The sequence below is a fragment of the Stenella coeruleoalba genome, assembly GCF_951394435.1.
Source record: "Stenella coeruleoalba genome assembly, chromosome: 1".
Classification (NCBI taxonomy): Eukaryota; Metazoa; Chordata; class Mammalia; order Artiodactyla; family Delphinidae; genus Stenella; species Stenella coeruleoalba.
In genome coordinates, this window is record NC_137169.1 from 97,806,512 (window position 1) to 97,829,128 (window position 22,617).

Sequence of the window (22,617 nt, forward strand, 5' to 3'; positions counted from 1 at the left end):
GAAGCATTTCCTTGCAGCTGCGGGCCCTCCAGTCGGCAGGGGGAGGTGAGGAAGGGGCCTGAGGGGGAGGCACAGGAGGAAAGGGAAAGCAGCCAGGGGAGTAACATGTGCAGAGCGGGGGAAACAGGGAAACAAAACCTGATTCTTCCCTTGGATGGGGGCACCTCCCCCAAAACCAGGTGGCATCTGCTGTGCCTGAACCCGCCCCCCACCCCACCACGGCCAGTGGGAAGAACTAGGGGGCAGGGCGGAGAGCCCAGAGCTGGGTCGTGGTGGGCTTCTGCCGGAGGTGCAGAGCACGCAGGAGGGCATTTTTGGCAGTGATTCCTGTGCCCCCGGAACAGGGTGGCTGTCTTGAGGGGTGGGTCCAGAGGGGCGTACAGGGAATGGATTCAGTGGAGTGGAAGCCAGGGAGCAGAAGCGCGGCAGCTGTGGCCTGAGACCTGGTGGAGAGTCAGAGACCCTGCTCCCTCCCGGACCCAGGGCCCAGCCTGGCCAAGATACAGGGAAAAGGCGGAGTGTGAGGTGCAGTCATGGCTCCCTGCCAGATTATTTTTGCCCCAAGTGTTGTGTTGAGGAGTAGGTGCCCGAGAAGGGCTCCCTCCCTCTTTGTTCCTTGGAGGCCTCTCTCTGACCAGTAAAAAGATGATTTCAGAGAGCGATGCGGGTGAGAGTGTGGGGTGGCGACACTGACTCCTCAAAACCATCAGAACTTGGCTCGTCCACCTCTCTAGTCCTTGCCAGGAATGCACGGGCCCTGAGGGTTTACTGTGAGGGAGCGGGCGGGGGTGGGGGTGCTCCCTAGAGCACATCCTCAGGCAGTGGGGGGTCTTCAAGCACCATTCCTGAGCTCAGCCTATGCTGCTGCCCCTCCGTGCCCAGCCCCCTACACACGTGCACACACATATCCTTCCACGGAAAAGTGTAAATTGTTTGCCGTTTGGCAAATAGCCCATCCGGGTAATATTTTTACAATGTACAAAAACATGTTCACACTTATTGTCTTCTCTGATCCTGGTTACAGTTCTGTGAGGTAATAGGGCCAGAAGAGGAGACCAAGGCTCTGAGAAAGCTGTTCTTGATCTTTCAGTGTTTTTGGCCCTGGGTCACTTGGTCCGCGCCTGAAGGGATGGTCGCTCACCTGATACATACTGAGCTTCTGCTGGGTTCTAGAGGCCGAGGTGCCTCACGTCCTTCACATCTCACAGCAGCCCTGTGTTTTCACCGTTTCACGCCAAGAACAGTGAGGCTCAGGGAGGTTAAGCCACCCACTCTAGCTTACACAGTGACGGGCAAGTGGGTCTCCTATCCTGTTTGGCTCCAGAATCCAGTGCCCATGCCCGGGTGCCGGCAGAAGTGCTGTGACTGCCCTGGCTGGGGAAGGCACCTGGCGGGCACTGAGAGCCAGATACCCGCCGAGAGACAGGCTGTGCTCCCGCTTTAGAGAGGCCCTGTAGGAAGTGTTGCTGTGACTCGGGAAAGATGGGGGCGCCCCCGCTTGCCACAGCGCTCTGCGGAACAGGGCCACGTGGCGGGGACAGAGCTGAGCCAGGTCTCTGGTCCTCGGGGCAAGTTTGAGTTCGGCTCTCCACCTGAGGGGTGGTGCAGTGGAAGTGCTTGAGGAAGAGGGACCCTCTGGGAAAGAGGGGTCCCAGGGCTGAAGGGATGGGAAGAGAAAGGAAGGGGACTAGGCAGGCCCTCCGGCCACAGGGACTCTTCTAGTTCCTGCTTGTGGCCAGGGATCACCTACAGACACACTCTGGTCTCAGGGCCACAGAGAAGCAGGTGGGGTCCTGAGCAGATGCCTGAGCCAATCAGGGGACCCCGGTACCTGCCAGGGAAGTGGGCCAGGTGTGAGGCGGACCCCATGCCAGGGAGGGTATCAAATGAACTTCCAGCTTATTTGCATGTCCTAATTAACCATAAAATGAGCCCCAGGGGCAGCATTAAGCTGTCAATTTCTCTCAGCTTCCTTCCACTACTTCCCCTCACACATGGCTCCCCCCCCCCCCACATTCCTGTATCACTTAGGCCGCACGCATTCCCATTCACCTCTCCCCTCAGCGTCAGTAAAATAGTCTCCATCATTTTCCCGGCAGGAGCCCAAAAGGGGACGGAGAAGGAAAAATAATGGGGGTGGGGGGACACACATGAATTGGCCCTAATCCTTCATCATCAAAGCACGGGACGGGGCACTACATCAGCCCTGTCAAGACCCGGGCAAAATTCCGCCACTGGCAGCCAGCATTCCATTTATTCTCCATGCGTGGATAATGCGGGGAGGATGGGTTTTGTTGTTGTTCCTCTTGACTTGGCTTTGGAGTAAATATGGACAGTTTGTGGGGCGGTGTGAAAAGCGCAAGCCTGCAAGTCAGCTGGAACTATTTCAATCCCAGCTCTGGCACTGGGACCCTCGGCAAGTTGCTAAACTTCTCTGAGCCTCTCCATGTGAAATAGGAGTAACAGCAGCTATTTCCCGAATGTGGTAAGAAGGAAATAAGAGCACGAAGCAGGCAGTGCCCAACACCTGTGAATTTTGTGGCAGCATGTGTCACTCATTGTTTTGTTCTGGCCCAAGTTGCAGTGAGTTTTCATTCCCTTGGATCCCTTCTGGCCAACCTTTGGGTTAAGAGTTTCTTCTTTCTTCCTACTGGACCCCTTGAGTCAGGAACTGGGTCCTTGTCATTGCTCTGTTCTTAGTTCCTATCACAACGCCTGGCACTGGGAAGTGTTCAGAAAGTTTTCTTCAGTTGGTCTGAATCGCAATGACTGTCCACAAAACTGATGCGTCACAGATGAATGGCCAGGAGGTGACCTGGTTTCCTGTAGGATCATTCCTGACTCGGAGCTGGTGCCTTCTTGAATAACTGCTGGGTAGCTTCTCCCCCATCCAGCAGCCCATGGCTCCCTCCTTTCCGGACTCGGCGATTCAGTAGGTGGGATCTTCACACACACACATTCTACACGTGTGCACACACACACACACATCACTCCACCACCCAAGGCAGCCACAGCCGATGGGCCTTCACCCAGGATGGATTTCAGATTTCTGTGGGGAGACAGGAAGGATGGGCAGGGGCTTCCTCCTCCAGAAAGGGCTAGTTCGGTTGGTAAACTCCAGGGAGACACGAGGAAAGTACAGGCTTTGGAGCCAGACATCCCTCTGTTTCAAATCCTGTTTCTTTCATTTGCTAGTAACCTCATATGGGCAGCTTACAGGACCCCTAAGAGCCTCCACTGAATTACCAGGTATTAACAATACCTTCTAGGGTCATTTTGAAGTTTGAAAGACGTGTGCACACTGCCTGGCCAATAGCCATTGTGCACGCACACACACACACACAAAAATTAATAAGCACCTTTCCTCTTGTAGCTTCTGCCACCGAAAACTACACGTCCACCATTTGACTGTGTGGGAATTTGAGGGTGACCCTAATCGCTTCCCAACTAGAGCTGTGGGGCTGTTCACTCTAAGCCCCCTCCCTCCATCTCTGCCCCCAGGGGTCCAGGATGCAGGAAGAGCCTTTCTTGTTATTTTTTCCTCTACAATTTGGTATTAAATGCTCTGAGGGCGGGAAGGCGGCTTGCCTCTAATTGCAGCTGTCACTCCCCATCAGGCAGAGGGGAGTTCAGCCAGGAGGAGGTGAGGGAGGAGAAACGGATTGCCCTGCTGGTCAGGCTCGGCCCAAACAGGGACCCGCATTGTCTTTTCCCAGCCAGTGGGCGTTCCCTGCCAGGGTGGGCGGGACAGGCAGGCGGGCCCTGGATCTGGCAGCGTTGCTCTCCGGGCCACGTGCCCAGCACGGCTTTAGGTGTAGCCACGGGTGCCGGAGCTGAGCTGCTGCCCCTCCACCCTGGGTTGTCCTGGACAAGGTGGGAAGATGAGGCCAAAGGCATTTTAAAATGAGTGCGTATTTCTTCTTGGCTCACCTTGCCTCACTGGTGAATTCACATGTTCTTGTGCCCTGGGTGGAGGTTCTGAGCTGGAGACAGGGTGTTGGGGAAGGAGTGTGTGTGATTCCAGGGCCCGGCGTCTGTTCTTCAGTCAGCCCCTGCCTGCGGCCTGTACTTGGACAGGTAGCACATCCAGGCTTACTTCCTCATCTGGAAAATGGGGATAATACCTGCCTTTCTCGCCCATTTACGAAGGAGATGATGGATATGAAAAGGCTTTCAGACGTTTAACGTGCTATACAAATAGTAGCTTTCCTTTCCTGTGCTTCTGGAAAGGCTTGGGGCTTCCCCAAGCACTCCTTATACACACTCCTTAGTCAGCCGTTTCTCAGGGTCCAGGGATGGGCTGAAATCTCAAGGGCAACAGAAGGGGGTGGGAATTTGCCTCTCTGCTCCCACTCCCAGGAGGGCCAGGCTTTACTACCTGTGCCTGGAGCAGCGCTTTGCCAAGGAAGCAAACAGTTAAGAGGCTGGGGACACGAGAAACAAGGTCTTTATTGGCGATGTCTCTGGGGAACCTGTGGCCCCAGTGCCCGATCCATGCAGAATGTTACACTGAGGTCTTTGGGGGCAGTGAAGGCATGTCAGAAGGATTTCCTGGTCTTCTCCCCCTGCCCCTCTCCTGCTGTCACCTCCAGCCCCAAAGCAACACACACACACATTCTCTCTCTCTCTCTCTCTCTGTCCAGGGACTCTTGCCTCCCCCACCAGCCAGCCCCTAGTACAGCCTCGCCCAACTACAGGCCTGACAGCTCTGCTCCAGACCTTCTGCTGCTTCTCCCTCCCTTCTCGGCGGAAGGGACTTGGAGTTAGGCTTTTGAAAGCCATACCACCTGGCCTCTTTCCCAGGGGCCCAGCACTGGGACCTGGCCCTTTTGGGTCAGTCAAATTTCTACCTCTAGGATTCAGACCCAAACCGCTGTGTTAACATCAAAGCCAGAGGGTGAGGATTCCAGGGCCTTGGGGCAGCTGGTGGAAGGATTCTCCCCTCGTCTGGGCTCCGAGGCACCTGGGAAGGGGCAATGTCCAGAGCCCTTGGAATGGCCCCGCTTCTTGCCCTTCTGCAAGCGTCCGGCTCTGGGCTCAGAGGCCGTGGGTGTCACCCAGCCTGGTTTCTCCTTCAGCAGCCGGTCACGGTCAGGCCGCACACTACGCAAGAACTTCCTAAAGATGTTTGCTGTTAGGGCAAACCTGCGGCCCAGCTCCCGCGGCGGGCCCCTCCCTCCTTTGGGGGCTCCTGCCTCCCGGGTCTCACCCTTCTCCCCACCCTTCTCCAGTTCCGGCAAGTCCAGCCAGTTGCCCACCAGGTCCGCAAAAACGTTGTCACCTAACACCAGAGGCTGTCGATTCCGGCCCCGGGACATCAACGTGGAGGTCCAGTCATCCGGTTCCACCAGCTCTGGCCCCCGCTGGGCACAGCTTTGGTGCTCTGGCAGCCGTGTCCTGGGCGGGGGAGCTAGATCCCTCCCACACACACTCCTAGGAGATGGAAGCTTGGCGCTGCTGCCCAGAGTGGGCTGGCTGGAGGGGGAGCAGCCCGCAGGCCTGGCAGGACCGCTGCCAGCCTCCCACTGAGGGGGCTCCAGCTGCGTCCGGGGGCTTTCAGGGCAGCCTGGGGCAGGACCCCCTCCAGAGATCTCCAGCTGCTCCAGTGCTGTCTGTACCTGCAGGAGCTTCAGTTCTTGCAGCGCCCCCATCATGCAGTTCATCTGATCCTGCAAGCCATCGCCCACTTCCTTCATGGACATCTGCAGGGGAGAGAGCACAGGGCCTGTGAGCCAGGGGGAAGGGCTGTTCCCCAAACACACACCTCCAGGGTCATTCCGGCCTGCCACTGACCCCATCTCTGTACAGCCTAGTACAGTGCAAATCAGGGCTGGGAGAGGAGGAATTTTGACACGGATATGGCTGGATAAAGGAAATACTATTAATGGCAGCTGACTTGCTAAGACAGCACCGTCCTGAGCTACATATATGTATACATATATGCATATGTGTAATTAATCTATATTTAATCTCCCCAACTACTCTGTGAGGTAGTATTATTGTTCCTATTTTACAGATGAGGAAACTGAGGCACATAAGGAACTAGCTCAAGATTACATAGAAGGTAAGAGGTGGCACTGAGATCAGTTTGACGGTACAGAAAGTTCCGGTGGCCACCTGTGTCCTTCGTGTCTGTGCCCTCTTCTCCTGAGCCTCCCTGAGATGAGGATGATGAAGACAATAACAATTTGTGAGCAGTTACCGTGTAACAGGAGTTGAGCTAAGTATTCTGTGCACATCACCTCATTGCATCCTTATATAAACCCTAGGAGGTTGGTATTATAATTCTCATGTTAACGTATGAGTTAACCACGGTGAGGGTGAAGTAACTTGCCCAAGGTCACATGGCTCACGCTGCTGGGACTCAAACACAGGACGTCTCACTCCCAATGCTAGCGTCCTAACCACCAAGCACTGCCTCAGGATGGCTGGGCAGTGGAGGAGGGCTGAGAGGGACGCTAGGGAAGAGGAGGGGCTCAGATTCCCTAAGAGAAAGGGAGGGTAGGCCTGGGGTTTCCTTTCACTGCTGTTCACATCTGGCAGGTCAGGAGACAGATAAGGAGCCACGAAGCTCCTGTTTGCTGAGACCCCTGCCCAGCTCTGCCCAGCCCTTCTCTCCCTTCCCAACACCTGTCCCCTCTCAGCTGCTCTCAAACTTGGCTCCAGTGCTCTTCCTGCCTTCTTGGCCCAGTTGGCTCCGCTGTCCTAGCCAAGAGTGGGGACACTGGGGGCCAGTTCCCCAGCCCCTCTGTGGGTGTCTAAGGCCCGAGTCCCAGGTGCCAGCTGGAAGGGGCTAAGAGATTGACTTGGGTGAGGGCCGAGTTTGGAGGCTGGGCAGGGGATGCTTTGTCTGATAACATTCACGAGGTTCCCGTCCCCGGGCCCAAGCTGCCTTGGTTCCGCCAGCTCCCTCCCCAGATCTGCTCATGTTACAACGGCAAACCTCAGGCAAGGGGACCATCTGTTTCTTAAGCCCCCCAGAGACCCACCGGGATCATCTTACCTCCCAGCCTTGTCCTAACGCACAGAGCTAAGCCCACAGGGTGGAGGGGTGCAGGGCCTGGGAGGGCAGGCGCAGAGGCTCTGCAGCGCTGTGCTGGCAGCTGACCCTCTCAGGCTTTAGGGTCACACCCTCCCCTGCCAGCTCGGGCTTTGGTGGGGGTTAGGGGCCAGCCCAGGCTCTCCTGAGCCAGCAGTGCTAACAGACAGTGGACTGACTGTCGCTGAGGGCAAGGAAGCCGTTGCTGAGTGTAGGATTGCCCCCACTCTGCACCTTCCCCAAGAAAGAGCAAGAAGAAGTGGTGGCTCGGGGCCTCACGGCCTGGGGTTTGCCAGGCTGCTGGGCAAGCATGCTCCATTTGAGTGGCAGCAGCAGCAGCAGGAGACACAGCCTGTGGCGTGGCCACGCTTGCTGACGGCCCCCTGCTCTGGCCTCTTTGGCTTCTACCTTCCTGACCCCTTCCTTCTGGAGGCAGCTCAGCCACAACTGGAAGACCCAGAGCAGAGTCAGGAGACTCTGAGCCCCAAACCAAACTCCTCAAGGTCCCTTCCCGGCAAACTGCTGCACCGACTCTCCTATTTCTGCCCCCTGCCTCATACCACTCACCCCAACCTGGAACCTCAGGGTCATAATTGGCTTTCCCACCCCACTGGCCGTTCTTGTCCCCAGATGCTGCACATCTGCCCTTCTACCCCCTGCAATGCTGCAGAAGCCTCCTTGCAGGCCACCAAATCAGGCTTCCCGACACACACCTCCGACCCTGTCACTCGCCACTCAGAAGCATAATCCACTCCCATATACACCCCACACTCCCATCAGAACCTCTTCTGTGATACTTAAAACGCTCTTCCCTGTCGTCCTGCTACTCACAGCTCCGCTGTGCATTTAAGTGCTGGGTCACTGATGAAACATTCATTGAGCATCTACTTCTTGGGGGCAGGGACTGAGATCTACACATCATTGTGTTGCCCCAGAGCCCAGCTAGCACCTCTGCACTTACTACATATCCATAAAACATACACTGAGTACCACTGAGCACCCCAAATTGCTTGCTGCCCTCAGTAAGTCACTACCCAGGGAGGAAGGGTCAGGAACCTTTCTCAAGGTTTCATTTCACCAAGAGGCACAGAGTCGGAGCTTGCCAGCTTCCTTCCAGAAGGCTAAACACAGTCCAGGTCAGAGGCGGTGGGAGGAATGAAATGACCCCATTCAATCCCTTCCAGTATGGAAAAATCCTTAAGAAATAATGCTGACATTTTCTACCTTTTTAAAGTGAGAACGAATGTGTGGGTATGTATGAATTCAGGGATGCCCGTAAAACAGAGGCCCCATTTAAGTAAATAAGAGCTGAAGTTGCAGGCCTATGGAAAATGACAGTGCATTGGTTAAGATCTTGGGTTCTGGAGACAAACGGAACAGGGTTCAAATCCCAGCTCTGCCATGTAATAGCTGTGTGATCTGAGCAAGCTATTTAAATTTTCTGTTTTTTAATTTCTCCATTCTTGCTTTTTTTGGCCACCCTGCGCGGCTTGCGGGATCTTAGTTCCCCCACCAGGGATTGAATCTGGGCCACTTCAGTGAACGTGCTGCATCCTACGAACCACTAGACCGCCAGGGAACTCCAATTTCTCCATTCTTTAAAATGGGAATAAGAGTTCCTGCCTGGTCCAACTTTGGACAGACGAGATGAGGTAATGTGTGTTTATGCGTGGCCTACAGGTGGAGTTTGGCTGTTATCTTAAGACTTCCTGAGAACTTCCAGAACATTTCTTCCTCAGTGAACCTGAACACGCAGTAGTGATAGGATTCCGTTCACCTGTCTGGTCTGATTGAGGAGAAACGTCTCGTCTGGTCCCTTTTCCCACCCTGGCACCACACAGAGGAAGGAAAAGGGAAGCCTCACATCCTCCTGCCCACGGTCCAGCCAGATTCGGTCAGCCAGCCACAGAGCGCTGACCTTGGAGGGCAAGAAGGCAGCTGTGAGGGGGCTGAGGATGGAAGAAGGAAGCCCGAGTGTGGGAAACAGGGAGGCCAGGGAGTGGGGAGGCAGGAGCATCGGCTGGGGCGCCTGACGGAGAAGCGAGCTGCCTTTCCCAGCCCGGGGGGAGTGATGTCACCCAAGGAGAAAGAGCCAGAGGGCAGGCTGCTGTCTTCCCCAGAGCGTGGGACCCGCTCAGATCCCAAGGTTTCTCTGGCCGAGAGGGAGAAGAGAGAGCAACGTGGGGTGGGCGTAAAGGAGAGGCGCCAAACCTGAGAAAGTCCCGAGCTAGAAACGAACACTAAGTCCCATGCTGTAGGTGATGAGCTCCTCTCTGGCCTCCCAGTGCCTCGGGACGGTGCCAAGTCATACCCAACCTGCCCTCAGGGCTCAGGTGGAAAAGTCACAAGAAGGCCTAATTAGTTCTGATTCGTTTGAGTGGGAATGGCTCTAACAGGCACTACCGTCATCCTCCACCCCAGCTCACACACACTCACACACGCTTGTACACACACGTGTGCACACAGGCACAGAGCTAGCCTGCTCCACCGCCAAGCACAACACCCGTGATAAGCGTATCCTAGAGACGGCTGTGCGAACCCTTTCTGAGAAAGGTCTCACCACCCTCCTTGCATCCACCCCACCCCACAGCCCATCTCCCACGCCCAGCATCTTCTGGGCCTCCAAATGTCTCATTCTAAACATTTTCTTCCTGTCAAACTTTAATCTCTCCCACTGCAATCTAAACCAGCCCCTGGCTTCCTCCCTGTGGTGGAGCTGGATGCCCCCGGGCACCCTCCTCGGGTTTGTGAAGTGCCCCATGCCGTCCTGTGGAGACCTGGCCCCCTCCAGCTGACTAACTCGGCCACTCCACATGGGGCAGATTCACCAGCCTTTTGTGCTTCGGATTCTGACTGTGAAATGATAACCCCTCACACGTGTGTAGCACTGGCTCTGTCTTCTACATGACCTCGTCTGATGCCCACAATTGCTCCGGGAGTCTGACGAGGCAGTTGGAGTTACCCCACTTAATGGATTAGGAAGCTAGGGAGCTGAGAGGTTCGTTTTCTCCCTCAGTGTTTCCTAAACACACTTCCCTAGACTTTCCTTGATGATTTCACCATATCTATATATGACCTAGTCTCCTACTTAATATTTTACTTAAATCTGTTTATATAAATTAATGGATTTATATGGAAACTTATATGAAATGTATATCACTTGCCATAAACAGATGGTAACGCTTCCTATCTATCTATCCATCTATCCATCGAAACTAAGCTTTTCGTCTGAGTATCACCTGATGTCATCTTGAGCACCGCCAGTGGAAACACAGATCTATTGCCTGAGGTTCCGAGGTGGATTAGTGGCAGGACTGGGACCCCATGCCTGGCCCTCTGACTCCAGGCCAGTGAGCTTTCCATGTCATCATAATCCCTGACTGAATCTTCAGCCTCATGGGATTGTTGTGAGAAGAAACCAGGATAGTCAGTGGGACGTGCGAGGGCAATTATCATCACATAGGGAGGAAGAACATGAAGTCGTGGAGGGACTCCAAGACCCAATTCGGTTCACTTCCACTGAAGGTGTTTCTTCACTGACTCATCTGAAGGGGGAAGATGCTTGCTGGGAAGCCAAACCCCACCATCCTGGCCCTCCAGCCCTGAGCCCTCCGCGGGGTGGTGAGGGCTCAGCTGCCCATGGACAGCTCCCCTCCATGGCACTCGCTGGGCCCTTTGTGGTTTGGGAGGAGTAAGGATGGGAAAATGTGACACCAGCATCCTCGGCAACCTTCCCAAGCCCTCTCCTAGGCCCCTGACTGATCCCACAGCTGTGCCCTCCATCCATCCATCTCACGCCCTCTCCCAGCTCAGCCAGAATCCTTTGACACAGGCTCCAGCTTTGCCCATGGACCTGGCAGTGTGCCCTGCCTCGCTCCCCCCACCCCCATTACTCACAAGATCCCCACACAGTTCCTTTCAGCCCCACTGGAAGCTAGAAGGAGGTTCAGGGCCGGAAATGGGAAAAGCCCAGCTTTTGCCAAGTGGCCCATTCTCCAGCTCCGTGAATAGGGACCTTCACAGCCCCCTGCTCTTGGCTGGAACTCTCAACAGGAAGGTAAGGTAGAAACTGTGCCAAGAGCCGGAGGAGGGAGGAGGGTAAAGAAAGGAGGGAGTGTGAGACGGATGAGCCCACTCTCCCAACCGAACAGTCTACGGGGGGCCATGTGCTTGGGCAAGAGGCAGACAGACGGAGAGAGGGGCCCAGTCTCGCCCCTGCAGGGGGCTTGCCTCTCAGCCTCACCTCTCCCCTGTCCAGCTTTAGCCCCTCTCCAAGGCAGCCAGTGAACCAAGTTCCTTGGGCATCCAAGGGACCTCAAAGGGTTACCTTCTTTTTCTCCTTTCTGATTCAGGCCTTCATACTCTCCTGTGTGGACTCTTGTAATAACCTTCTACCTCATCTTCCCGCCTCAATTTCCTCCCTCCCCCCATCCCCACCCCAACCACCTCCTAGATCCCAGGGCACGTCTCTAACCACGCTGCTCGGAAATGCATATGGAAAAGGTCAGACTCTTCAGCATGGCATTCAACCCCACCCCCTCTTCTGCTCTCAACAGCTCTTTCAGCCCTGTTGCCCACTCTTTTTCTGCATATACCCTGTGTTCTAGCCATAATCCAGTGAGTCTTCAAATGTCCCCTCTAGACAGTCTTCAAACACCCCCATTACTTCCATCTCTGCACGTTTTGGTCATGTCGTTTCATCATCTGCCTGAAATGCTCTTTTTCTCCTGCTCCCATCCCTATTTATCCCTCGAGGTGTGGTTCAAATGCTACCACTTCCATGAGGCCTTCCCTGATCCCCTAGCTGGAGGTAATTCCTCCCTCTCAGAGCACTGAATGTGTGCCTCTCATCTAGTACGTATCCTCCGTTTCTATACAAGACATTCGCATGCATATACTGGCGAAGAGTGTGAGATCTGCAGTCAGACTGGCTGGGTTTGAATCGTAGTTCTGCCACTTATCAGCTCTATACCTTGGCCAAGCCACTTAACCTCCCCATGTCCCATTTATAAAATGGGAATAATGGAAGTGCAACTTCTTAGTGTTGCTTTGGCAACTGACATAATACCTGAGATATCTGGCATATCAGTAACTGTTAACATCAATATATGTTGTTATTATTATCACTCCCATTAAACTCTAAGTTTCCTGAAAGCAGGATCGGTGTCTGTTTATATTTGTAACCAAAGTACTAGTGCCTGGCAAAGTGCTTTAAACATAGTACGAACTCAATAAGTGTGTTCTGTGAACGAATGACACATGCACACCAGTCTGATCAGTTCATCACTGTGAGTTTACCAAGTGCTTACAACACATTAGGTACTGTGTTATGTGCTAGGGACATACAGCTGGGGAGGCACTTGACATAATCTTCACAGTAGCTGTATAAAGTAGGTACTTTTAAAAGCCCATTTTACGGATGAGAAAGCTAAGGAACAGAGACGTCAAATAATCTGCCAGGGTCACACAGAGCCAGGTTTTGAGTTCAGGTTGGTCTGACCCCAAATCCTGTGCTCCATGCTCTTCCCACTGACTACAGCACACCCCAGCAAAGTCCTCTTCACTCTAGCTCTAAACATCAAGGGAGACCACATTATGAGATCCTTTGCAGAAGCTTTTTTCTGCCTCAGGAAACTTGCTCTTTTGCCCCAAGAGCTGAAGGCTGTTCCTAATGTACCTCCTCTATCACCTTCTTATTTCCTCCTTATTTTGTCTTTATGCTCTGGTCCTCCTCCATGTACCAGAATCTCCTGAACTTGTGGCCACTAGTGGCTAGATAATTGCCTTCTAGGAACACCAAGTTGTTCTAGAAGGACCTTCCCCAGCCTGAGAGAAGTCTCTCTGCTGCTTCACCAGGCCTCAGCTAGGATCGACATTAAAGGAGCTGGTTCCATCAACCTCTTCCTCCTCCAGGAAGCCTTCCCACCCTGGCTGTACTTTACTCAGCCTTTATGCACTCTGTTTGCTCTACACTGATCTGAACTCATGAGCAACACCCTGTGAGCATCTTACATCTGCTTCCTCTGTGTGCCTATGTCTACCCCATTTGTTGGAAGCCCTCAAGGGAGCAGTGTATAAGGAACAGCTGGTCCCAAGGCCTGTGTTCAGGCAGGGCCCCTCTTTGGCTGCTGGAGGGGGGAGAGATATATTCCCTACTGAGTAGTTGCAGCCCTGATCCCCTCATCCTTAGGAAGAAGTGTGTCAGCTGCTGCTACTCTCCTGCTACATTTCAGCCCTGAAACCAGATCCCTGTCCTCTTCCAAACAGGGGAGAAGGGCCAGTTCTCCAGACATCAACCTAATTGAGCCAGGATCCCCAAATTCTCAGCGTCCCTCCAGTGCTCACTTGTGACAATGCAAATTTTCTGCTTCAGGAAATTGGGAAATCTGCTACTTTGGTTTTCAAGATCAGACTCTTCTTGTCTAGATTTTCTGGGCCAAGGGCAGGACCAGGAGGCAGGAGAGGAGTGCACAACACCCTCGACAAAGAAAATTTCACAACTCCTTGATGTTTCTTTTTCCAGCAGCCTTAAACCACAGTGTCTGTAGGACGTATGCTTCTTGAAGGGAATTTAACGGCATAAATGAATGTAGAACTTGACTAGTATTACGTGAGTGCCATTCCTGGGCACACACTAACTTAGGGCAAAGCCAAGCACCACACAGTCCTCCTGGGTGGCAGGGAAGATTCTGCCTGGGATGAACACACACACACACACACACACACACACACACACACACACACACACACACACACACACACTTCAAGCTCATGACACATACTGACTATAAGCCTTTCCCACCCCATTGCAGACCCAGGGGATAAACAAGCCAACACCTTCCTAACCCAGGCACAACCAAGCTGCGGTGACTTCAAACCCCAAAGTCCTTAGAGGAGCCAAAAGGCTGAGCCTGAGCTAACTCAGCTCCACCTTCTCCTTCACTCCATTGGGAAAACAGAGTCACTGAGATCTGGCTCTGCCTAAGCCCTGGGCTGAGGCGTCAGGGAGTGAACAAGACTCTAATAGCTCTGCCTGTCACTCTGCTCTGTCTCCTTTCTGGGCAGACTGGCACTGGGGAGGGGGCGGAACACCATGGGTGGAGGGAGGGTGCAGAGCTCTCCCATCTGAGTGTCATTCTGGGCCCCAGGCCAGGCATTTGGCTTCCTCTCCAAGAGAGTCAAAGGCTGAAGCTGTTCAGACAAAGGGCCAAATGAAAGCTAATGGGGAGCTGGGTGACTTCAGCCTCTCCCCTTCCTCCTTCCGGGGACTGGGGCTCAAGTCCTTGGCAGGAGAGCGTGCAAATCAAGACCTGGAGCTCAGCTCCGTGCAGATTCCTATTGCCTTTTTTATTCTCCCGGCGTCCACAGACTGTCTTCGCCCCCCCTCACCACCTCCCACCTAAGGTGCTGTAAAAAATGCAAATCAGTAGGATTTTAAAATTCAAGCCCGTGCCAGGAACACCCACAAACCCTCTATTAAGGCAGATCCGGAGGTGGGTGGTGTGGTCCCAGATTCCAAGCAAAAAAAAGAGGATTCTGTTAGATTCTTTTCTCAACATGGCCCTTGGACTTCAGACGTTATCTGTGGCGACCTTGACCTTTCCTTCTGGTATTGGACAAGTGAATGGGACAAGTCAGAATTATGTGTGGGCTGGAGCCAGCCATCCCAAACTGACATGGAAAGCATGAGAAAATGAGTATGGGAAAGGACATGATGGAGACTCTTCTGTCCCTCATCTAAGAAGCATTCCTCTGGGTAATGTTCCCATCTGAGTGTCACCACCAAAAGGGCTTGGGGAGGAAGTCCCAGAGAAGTGACCATTGACCTGAGAAGGCAGGCCCCGGAGTGGGACAGACAGAAAGAGTGCCTGGGCCACTTGACCAGGAAACATCAATGAGAACACCTGCTGCTACAAGCTCCCCCTCCCCCTCAAGCTGGCCCCTGTTAAAGCTGCCAAGCTCCCTCCCCAGCGGGAAGAGTGGACAGTTTGCAGGCAGGAGTGGGAGAGGCTGTCATGGAATCTGGAGAGCCATGGGCTGGCACTTTTTGGATCCAGGTCTGCTGTTGTCAGCCTGGGTGCCCCTGGCCCTGAAAAGCAAGAAGAAAGAGGGGAGAAAAGTGAGACCGAAAAGAGGTCGACTCCAAGAGAAACAAACTAAAAGGGACAAAAGGAGGCGGAGGCAAAGCCCCAGGAGAGCCTGGTTGACAGAGACGGCTGTGGCGGCCCAGGTGGGGGACGTGCATAATATCTGTCTGAATTCTCGTGGTGGGTAGAACAAGAGAGGTGGCAGGTGGGAGGGGGAGGGATATTAAGTCAGTAAGAAGCAATGCGCCTCCCACAACAGAGTTTCGGCAGAAGCCACTCTCCCCACTTGGGCGATTTCCACGCCCCGCCGCCCACCCCCCGACCCCGAGACTGTGCCACTTCTCCCGGCCCCCGCACCCCGGCCTCTGCACGTTCCCTCCTCTTTCCCCCAGCCCAGACCCCTGACATCTGGCTGGGCCTCCGCACTCCCGCTCGCGAGCTGCCAGGCGGCGCCCGTCCTCCCGCGCCGGGCCCGCCCCCGCCGGTCCAGCTGCCAGCCCCCTCCCCGCTGGCAGGCAAGTCCGGGCAGACAGCCGGCAGGGCCTGCCCCTGCAGCCGCGCCAGCCCTGCCAAGCCCGGCCGCCACAGCTGGGGGGGTGCCCGGAGGTGCCAGCTCCCCTCGAACGAGCAGTCCCTGGCCGACCTCCTGCCCCGCGCAGGGCTGGGGCCACGCACCCTCCTCCCGGCGCCCCGCGCAGCCCCAGCTGCCCGGCAGCCGCGTTCCGCTCTTTCCGTGCGGGCGCCCGGGTCCCACCGCGTCTCGGGTGAGCCCTCTTTGCTCCCTCGGGTCTCTGGGCACATTTCGGTCTGGACTTGCTTGGCTCCCTCCGTCTCTCTCACTCGTTCGTGCCTGCCTCCCTCTCACACAAGTCTCTGCTCCAAGTTTCCACGGGGCCCCTTTTCCTCAGGACAGGCCCTGTCCTCCGCCTGCTCGCCGTGTGCCCTCCTCTCCTCTCTGGGCCTCGGCCCCGCGCGCGTCGCGGTCCCGGGGTCCTGGCGGAGGCCAGGTACCCGTCGTGGCGGAGCAGCCCTCCCAGCCCCCGGCTCCCGCTCCGCTCTTACCAGCTCCTGTTTGAGGCGGCGCAAATAGCAGTCCATTTCCCTGCTCTTCTTCCTCATGCGCCTATTGGCCGAGCTCGGCTCCACGAGAGAGTCCCAGGATGGGAACACCGGTCCCACCGAAACCGCGCTCGGCCGGCTCGCGGCCCCCGCGCTTCTCGCAGCGCCGAGCCGAGCCTCTGCTCCCAGGTCCGGACTTGGAGCCGCTTCCCGGCTACTCGCGGCGTGCAGTCCGTGCTGGGGGCGGAGGGAAAAGTGGGACAGCCTATGAGAATGCAGGAGGGATGCCTTCAGCCAATGAGAAGAACGCACGGGGGGCGCGGGCTGGGCTGCAGTGGATGGGCCCTGGAGTGGGTGGGTGCACCAGGCGAGGGCCTCCGCTCCTGGGGGGCTGACATGGGGGACACCTACCTGGTCCTGGCCGGTGCGGCGGGGTATATCGTGACGCCAGACTGTACCGACGTCCCCCAACAAAGCACGTGACCCCCCAGAGAGAGCCCGTCTTACGGATGGGAACTGGGTAGCGGTCTCGGAAGAAGCTGAGTACCTCAGTGTCAACACTGTTTCCCAAACTCCGATCAGAAAAGGAACACCCTCCACCCCAAATGCCACTTGGCAGCTCTTTTGAATTCTGAAGTGTTCAAAAAAGTGGACTCCGGAAGTGTGGGTCTACCTCACCTTCCAGTCTACTCCTCACCCCTGGAGCGGAGGAGCCGCCGCTCGGTCCGTTCACGTATTTATCACGAAGCAATGGAGGCTCTACTGTACTCCCTGCAGGGTTATAGGTCTGCGGTTACTGAATAAGACAGGCTAGGTCTCTGGTCTCAAGAACGTACAAGGCGCGGCGGAAGGGAAGGGGATAAGACAGACAGGTAAAAAAATAAAAATTAGACACCATAATTTCAGGTAATGACTCTTCATGAAAACATAAAATAGGGTAATGGGATGGGGGCTGCCTTCAGTAGGGTGGGCAGGGGTGGAGGGGCAGGCCTTTCTCTCCCGCAGTACTCCGGCGGCGTCAGTTATCCTAATTCTTGCTCTGGCCACTTGCGAAGCTCTCTGTAAGGTCGGGGGAGGGAGAAAGGACTCAAAGATGCTAACATTCTATTCAGCAGACGCGGCCCATGAGCCGGAGGTGTGCGAGCTCCAGCCAGGTCCTGGGCGATGGACCCGAGAGGAGCCACAGGCCTGCCCGGGGCACTCCTCCCAGCCGAACCCAGGACCCGCAACGCCGGCCTCCGCGTGAGTCGGGGCTGAGGTTCCCACCCGGTGCCCGGGCTCCCTGCAATACGGCCTGGCCCGCGGGGGGGCGGTGTTGCAGGGCCCGAGAATAATTAGCGCAATTAGCGACTTGTTGTTTCAAGGTAATTAATGGGGGAAAGTTTGCCCCACGCAGAATTTAGGGATCTCCGAATGAGTCAACCTTGAAGACGCGAGAGAAGGGGCAAAGAAAGGAGGCAGAAACTTCGGCCATTCCGATCCGTGTCAGCAAAGAGCGCCACCTCTGTTTACCATGGAGAGGTGAGAGCGAAGGAGGGAGGGAGGATAAAAATGAACGTCTTCAGAAATGAAGACTTTGCAGAGTCCCGTCGGATGGCCTCCACTTAGCCCCGGGTTCTCAATTATAGTGGACCTTGCCTAGGGCTCTCGGCCTAGCCCTGACTGCCCCCTTTGGATGAAGCTGGGCAGCGGAAGCCGCTGGATAGAGAAAAGGAAAAGGCACACAAGTGGGTCAGAACCCAGTCCGAAGCCTGTGTCTCGGTGGCCGCTCGCCAACTCAAGTGGCCTCGCTCCCTTCGAGATCGCGGCACAGGATCCCGCGTGGGTCAGAAAAGCCGACGGCCGCGGGATGGAGCTGAGAATCTGCCCCCGAGTTTCCAACGCCCGCTGGGAGAGCCCGAAAATGCATTTCCTGCTGCTCTCCCAGGCCGGCCACCGCCGCCCGTGGCGAGTCCGGCCCGCTGGTCCACTCAGCGTTGCAGAGCCCGGCCGCCGGCTTCCTGGCAGTTGTGAATCGAGATCCCCAAGGGGCCCCTTTGGGTAGGACACGAGGAGAGTTCAGAGTGGGAGCCATTCCCAAGTATGGGGCTACGGTCTCCAGCCCAGGTGGACCAGTTTTTGAGTTGAATCCTCTGGGACTGCCCGTTAACATATAGTTCACGGAGGAAGTTTTATGCGGGGAGAAACACCACAAAAGAGCTCCTCAACCCGGAGGGCCGGTGCTTTGCTGCGCAGCACCCAGCAGCAGCGGCGGGTATACGAGGCACTGAGTCTGCGGGTGTGTGGCTGAAATAGTATTGGGAGTCAAGTTTCAGGCCTAATTTTCTCCATGCCTTCGAGCTCAAGGACTGGAATCCTCTTGGAAGTTAGTGGGAGAGCAGCTATGGTTAAAACTCCCGGAGATGCAGGCTGATGTCGTCACAAGAATTTAGGACTGGGTGTTGAGGCCTTCTAGAGTATTGACAACACAGTATGACCTTGCACAGATGCTTTCCTTTCACTGGCCTCAGTTTCCCTTGCTATAGTTTAAACCTATGTGAATCTTAACACTTTTATATGCCTTACAAAACTCTATTTTGACAATGATCTGTGAAGTAGTCAGGACAAGGGGAATCCATCTTAGAGATGAAGAATATATTGTTAGCAAAGCCAAAGATTGCATTCTACCCACTTTTTTTTTTTTTTTTTTTTTTTTGCGGTACGCGGGCCTCTCACTGTTGTGGTCTCTCCCGTTGCGAAGCACAGGCTCCGGACGCGCAGGCCCAGTGGCCATGGCTCACAGGCCCAGCTGCTCCGTGGCATGTGGGATCTTCCCAGACCAGGGCACGAACCGTGTCCCCTGCATCGGCAGGCGGACTCCCAACCACTGTGCCACCAGGGAAGCCCTCTACCCACTTTTAAGGTCAAGGATATGGCAAGAAAAAAAACTGATGACCATAAACTCAGTGCAGTGGTCAAAAGAGACAGGTCCCAGCCAAGTCAGAAGTGCTATTACCGTGTGGTTCCCCCAGAACTTTGGAGGACAATTACTGTCAAACTCTGGGGTGCTTTTATGATGCTGGGCCACTACAACTTTCTTGCTCCCCTGCCTCTGAGAAGGTCAACATTACACCAGGGTGTGTGGAGCCCTCTCTCTTACCTGGTTTCTGAAGAGGTAGCTCTGTCTTCCACCTTTTCTTTTTCTTTTTCTTAAGTGGTAGAGAATAAAGCCTATTGCCATGGTTGTATAAACAGGGATAAATATTCTTGGGCTGAGGATGGGGGTGGGGGTTAGAGGACGATTCATTTTTGCTGAAGAGGAATCAAATGGTTCAGCCTCCTCCCTCCTGCCCGCCCCCCGGCAACACTCAGCCTGGGGGGAAGATGAGATTACCTCATTTGAAAATAAAGAATAAATCAAAGGTCTTGAGATTGGATGTGAACTTACTTTCTCAAAGCCGTCCAGAGCTGGAGTGGAACCCTCAGAAGCATCTCAGCTTTGCCCCTTGCTGGTGGGGATAAGTGTATTGTGGGTACTTTTCTTGAGGTGCAGCTCCCGGAAACGGTGCCTAAAGGTGTCAGACTCTTGTGGTTTGCCCAGCCTAGTCAGGGAAGGTGGTCCCCTCTGCTCTACGGCCAGAGCCTGAAGGTCCTGGCACCGATGACTGAGCTCAAAGGGAGAGGCAGAACCAGGTGTATCCCAACGGAACTCGGATCCTAAACTAAACAATGGAAACACTGCCATTCTCCTAGCTCCAGATCCTATGGTTCTCACCTGGACGTCCCAACCCACCAAGTCTTAGCCTGCCCTGGATGAGGCACCCCTGGCTAAGGCAATGGCCATCTCATCTCCACTGGCAACAGAAGAGCTGAGGAGCTCATCCTGATAACCTGATGTGAGGAAAGAGATATGTGGCCACACACAGTCTGGAAACCTCATCATAACATCACCCTCCCAAGGGTGGGTCCATGTCCCCATTGCCCTCATGCCTCCCCCCCTTGTGGCTGCCAACAGCCCTTATCCCAATCCCCGTCCCCACTCCCCCCACACCTCCTGAGCATCAACAGGAAAGGCTGACCCTAGAGATAAACACGTGCTGTTGGAATGTGTTCAGATATCACTGCAGAACTGTTTCTCTCCAGGCAGAGGACCTCTCCTGGCAGGCAGGCCCAGAGGTGCTGAGCAGAGACTGCGTGGCTGGTGTGAAACACTGGGATGGTGGGGGAGGAATTGGACAGAAGCCTAACTCTTCTTAGAATAACCTAACTCTCAGTTTCCATGATATCTTCCTCTGTCCACCTTAGACAGAGGCCTGGGCTCCTCTGCTTCTTACAATCCCAACACCAGGAGAGACAGCAGAGAGACGAAGTGGTCTACATGTTGGGAGCCCTCTCGGTTCCAAAAGAAAGATTCACTTTGGTGTTTAAGGGAAAACTCTTCTGACTGGGTGGTGGAATCAAAGACTCAGTCATTGGAAGCTTGTTAGCTTTTGGTGTCCTCAAACATAGAGTAACATTCTCCTCACTTTCAGATAGAGCAACTGAGGTCCAAAGAGATGGGTCTGAAAGGTGATATAATAGTCTCCCTGTTTCCAAGGTAACCTCTTTCTACTGCCCTCCTCTGCGGAATACTTCCCCATCCGCAGAATGGCCATCGCTCTTGCATACTGTGTTAACTTAGACGCCACGGTCACAGTCGTCACTTCTTTACAAAGTTCCTGGGCTGCAAGACCAGTTATGCAGGTGCTAAAACTTTTTGGAGAGGGACAGAAGGAAGGTGGTGGAGGAAGCAGTAGCAGGATAGTCATCTGAGAAAACTTCATGCATGAAGGATAGTCGTCTGAGAAAACTTCATTCATTGCTTCCTTCATTCAGAGGAATTGTAAGTGCAAAATTAGACTAGTCTGAATAATGAACAGTTAAGTCTATGGGCTGCTACCAACCCCTATTTGGAATTATTTGCAGCTATGGGCCTGTGCTTATGGTGTCTAAGCGATGGTCTCATTGCTACTGGGAAGTAAACATTTCCATTTTGCAAACATTTGCTGGAAAAGCAAGTGTTTTTCAACTGCAAAGAACACCTGAAGAATGTCAGGGCACAGCTAGGGGATATACTTATGGAATTTGTGCAGATTGATTCTGGTTGATGCAAACAGCACTGAGAAGGAAAGAGACTTGCTCCCTGCACTCTCCTGGGGATATCCTGCCACATCTGGCTCCCTGGAGGCCCAGCGCTGACTTGCCTGTAACATCACCGTGGCCTGCAACTCAGGGCAAAAGCTGATTTTATTACACACTATTTGGTCATCTCCACCAGCTTCTGGTAGCTGTAAACAAGTACCAGGCATTGGCAGCCTGCCAGGGGGAGAGTTGTCAGCAAGAGAGAAAGAAGGCGACCTGCTTCTCCCACTGAGGCCATGGGGTAAGTAGAAAAAGAGGTCAGTTTCAGGTTTGGCTTACTGTGCATATTTGCTTCCACCAGGCTGGCTCCTAAGCCTGGTCTTTCGCAGGTGGCAGAGAACTGTCCTTACCTTGATCAGACACCGGCCCTGGGGTACAGTTGAGGTTTCAGCCTGGAGACCCTGAGGGGAGCCAATGCTTGAGGGTGACAGCTGCTTCTGTGAGGGCTTCTGCTTGACCAGAGTCCTGGGGTTTTGTGGGGTGTGAGTGGGGTGGGCAGTGACTCACAGCAGCAGCAGTCTGTACCAGGAGACAGCCTCCGGTTCCCAGAGCGGAAAGGCAATGAGGCCAAGAAACACTGCCGTCATTTAACAAATGAAGATGCACATTGCAGAACAGGAGCTGAACACGCAAAGGAGTTTGGGTTTTTTACTGCCCTCCCTCCTCCCTGCATTTGGACAGGTTTTCCCTGCTGTGATTATTCCTCATGAATCGTCATCCATAGAAAGCGACTGAGGCAATGGAGAGTGAATAATGAATCCCCCAAATGGCCTTTTGTGTCTCTGCCTGGAGGGTTTTCGAAATCACTTGCATTTTCATCTCTCTGACTTAGAATCATAGAATTTGGGAGCTGTAAAGGACCTTATAGATAATCAGGGAATTGTGACCTCATGGAGAGACTAGAAGTCAAGCTCTGCGGGTCTGAACCTCCAGTCTGTCACTGAAAATAGAGCTAGCTAACATTTATTGAGGGCTTTCCTTGTGTCAGGCACGCATCTGTTCTTCCCAGACCCTCGGAGGCAGGGCTCCTATTGCCTCTGTTCTGCAGGTGAGGAAGGGATGAGGAACCAGAACTCCCCTCGGTTCACCCGGAGGCTCTGGCTTCAGAACCCATGCCTTCTGTCACTCCAAGGCCTCACCATGTGGACTTGAACACGTAATTTAACCTCGTTGTGTCTCAGTTTTCTCCTCTGTGATCTCTAAGTCTGACAGTCTGCATTTCACACCCAAGCATATGACTTTACAAGTTACGAGAGTGCAGCCCAGAAATGT

At 54.3% G+C, this 22,617-nt stretch overlaps 1 protein-coding gene across 1 annotated transcript; it reads right to left on the reverse strand.

The window, feature by feature from the left end:
* Window positions 1-4,147: 4,147 nt before the first annotated feature.
* Window positions 4,148-16,391, reverse strand: INKA2 (inka box actin regulator 2). The gene is made up of 2 exons (XM_079910266.1): window positions 16,189-16,391; window positions 4,148-5,702 (listed from the first exon to the last, which is right to left on the reverse strand). The coding sequence occupies exons 1-2, from the start codon at window positions 16,243-16,245 to the stop codon at window positions 4,860-4,862; spliced, it is 900 nt and encodes a 299-aa protein (XP_079766392.1). The 5' UTR covers window positions 16,246-16,391; the 3' UTR covers window positions 4,148-4,859.
* Window positions 16,392-22,617: the final 6,226 nt, after the last annotated feature.

Bases quoted from the DNA above. Each gene is read 5' to 3' on its own strand.
- INKA2 (XM_079910266.1), bottom strand. From the start codon at position 16,245: ATGAGGAAGAAGAGCAGGGAAATGGACTGCTATTTGCGCCGCCTCAAA. The intron at 5,703-16,188 runs GTAAGAGCGGAG...TCTCCCCTGCAG, and splicing joins GCCGCCTCAAACAGGAGCTG to ATGTCCATGAAGGAAGTGGG.